General features: G+C 34.8%; 1 gene segment (V, D, J or C); it reads left to right on the forward strand.

The window, feature by feature from the left end:
* The first annotated feature begins 463 nt into the window (after positions 1 to 463).
* On the forward strand, positions 464 to 937 carry LOC141301974 (immunoglobulin kappa variable 3-15-like). The segment is given in 2 exon segments: positions 464 to 530; positions 615 to 937. Coding segments are annotated over 2 exon segments (372 nt in total).
* The last annotated feature ends 1,608 nt before the right edge of the window (positions 938 to 2,545 follow it).

The following is a 2,545-nucleotide window of genomic DNA, read 5'->3' on the forward strand; positions in this document are numbered from 1 at the left end:
GTAAATATTAATCAAATTAATATTCATCTTATAAATCTCCCATTAAAAAAAAAAAAAAAAAACTCCAGAACACCAAACCATCATTAAACACTTTAATATCACCTCAGTTTTTAGTCTCGTGTCAAAGTGGTTCACATGTATGAATCTATATGCATTTAGAAAGCAGATAAAGCAGATTCTTTAAAATTATTATGTTTATTATCAACCAAGTAAAATAATGAAACACTCATTGCAGAGAGTGTCTGTCTAATTTCTATAGCTCATATTCATCAAGTTGTAAAGATTCTAATGTTTTGTCGAACATGCATGAAATAATTCATCTGTGGTCTGAGACTGACAGCTGTCTGTTCTGTGTGTGAAGAGCATTTCCATAGAGAGACACTTTGCATGAGAGTGTTTATAGTGCTGTGAGTTTAACACTTCATGACTGACAGCAGAACAGAACAGACTCTTCATCATCACACAAGACAAAACAACAACAATGAACAACATCCTCATCCTCATCTGGACTCTCACACTGTTTGCTCAAGGTTTGTAGTGAAACTTTCATAACAACAGTTACAGTATTTGTTGTAAAATGTGAAATATACATCTTTTTTTTTTCTATCTTTCAGAGTGTAGAGGACAGATCACTGTAACTCAGAGTCCATCATTAATAACAGCAGCTCAAGGACAAGAAGTCAGAATAAACTGTAAAACCAGCAGTAGAGTGGATAGTGGTAATCGTTTAGCCTGGTATTTACAGAAACCTGGAGAAGCTCCTAAACTCCTCATATATTATGCAACAAGCCGTTACACTGGAACTCCCTCTAGATTCAGTGGCAGTGGATCTGACAGTGATTTCACTTTGACCATCAGTGGAGTCCAGACTGAAGATACAGGAGATTATTACTGTCAGAGTGAACACTGTTCTAGTAGCTGTGTGTTCACACAGTGATAAAGAGTCGTACAAAAACCTCCGTCAGTCAGAGTCACAGTGACTGCACTTACAGCTGAGAGATACTGCAGCTGCTGATGAGAGGATGACACACAACATAAAGATTATAGCAAAAACTTGAGATTTATTATAGTATTTATTTATTTACTAACTTACTATGCTTATTTAATAGACATATACAGTACATCATATCATCATTCATTCACTCTGTGATCATTGTAAAGTGTGACCAGTATTACTTTGCTTTGTGTTTCTAAATAAACAAATGGAAGAATCATCAAACAAATCACACACTGAGGCCTGATATGTGACTCACATGACAGTTTGCACTTTAAAAACTATTATTAAAATGATAAATTTCCCCAGGTCACCACATGTTCATAATCTGACTACAGTCTGTTTCTGCAGATGTTGTCATGGTTAATGTTTATCTATCAAATATAAGCTCAAGCTTTGACCCTTTCCACCAACAAAAAGCTTCACATTGCGGTGCATGATGGGATCCAGCGTATAAAACTCATCCATGTTTTCCAGCATGCATTTTGGCTTGAATAAATTATGCAGCTTCTGCTTTTTATTATTGTTGTTGTTGTTGTTGTTGACTTTTCAACAGCTTGTTTTGTGAGGTTTAGAGTGGATCTGTTTACCTGAATGTTTTGTTTATTGTCACCATTGTTGAGATTTGTGTGATGATTTTTGACGTGTCAGCAATGAAAAAATATTGCTTTTGTTGTTGCATCTATGAGAAACAATTGCTGTTCATCTGGTCACAGTGTAAATGCATCACAGTGGTCTTTCTACAATAGCAGCTGCTTTTGTTTAATAAAACATTTCACAGTTGAGTTCTTAACTTCACTGTTGTTTACTGAATCAATCGCCAATCTACGTAAGACAACCCAATTTTTGACAGTCATTTGAAAATATTTAAGGTGATCTGTTTTTTCATCAATCTCTTTCTTTGTCAATACACAGAAGTTAATGAAAAATGGTGGTTAATGTAATGTTAAAAGATGATTAACAAACAGAAACCCAAGGCAAAGCTTTCAGATGATGTACTTTCAAACGCATGAACAAACTACAGGTAACCCTTGTTAAACTCTGGTAAAAAAAAAAAAGGCAAACTGGTTTGTAATGAGTGAAGATAGTAATGCTGTTTGTGGAGCTGTTTAATAGTTGACTGCTAAGATTTAAGATTTAATAACTTTTATTTCAGTTGATTTTTTTTCTAAAGCTGTGGCTGTTAGTCATTCATAGTGTTTCTGCTGGTCTTTTTCCCATTTTGTTCCTGTTTTTGTTCCTTTTTCCTTCAGTGATTCTACGTGTTAACAGCAGGTATCATCATTAATACTCAATCATCACGTAATTAATCACTTAATTATCTTATTAACTTTGGCACTGCTCTACTGGTGGTTCCCATATAAACACTGAGTAGTGTTAATTGTTATTCTGTGGGTTGTACTGAAATTCAAGACTGAATTATAGTCCACAAATATCATTCTTACATGTATTTATTTATTCAGGTGCGGAGGGCAATGGTGATGATCTCTGTATGTTTTCTGGTGTAGTGCAGTAGATCTGAGGTGTCAGTGAAGAAGAGATGTGGGATTC

This window comes from Garra rufa, chromosome 25, assembly GCF_049309525.1.
Source record: "Garra rufa chromosome 25, GarRuf1.0, whole genome shotgun sequence".
Classification (NCBI taxonomy): domain Eukaryota; kingdom Metazoa; phylum Chordata; class Actinopteri; order Cypriniformes; family Cyprinidae; genus Garra; species Garra rufa.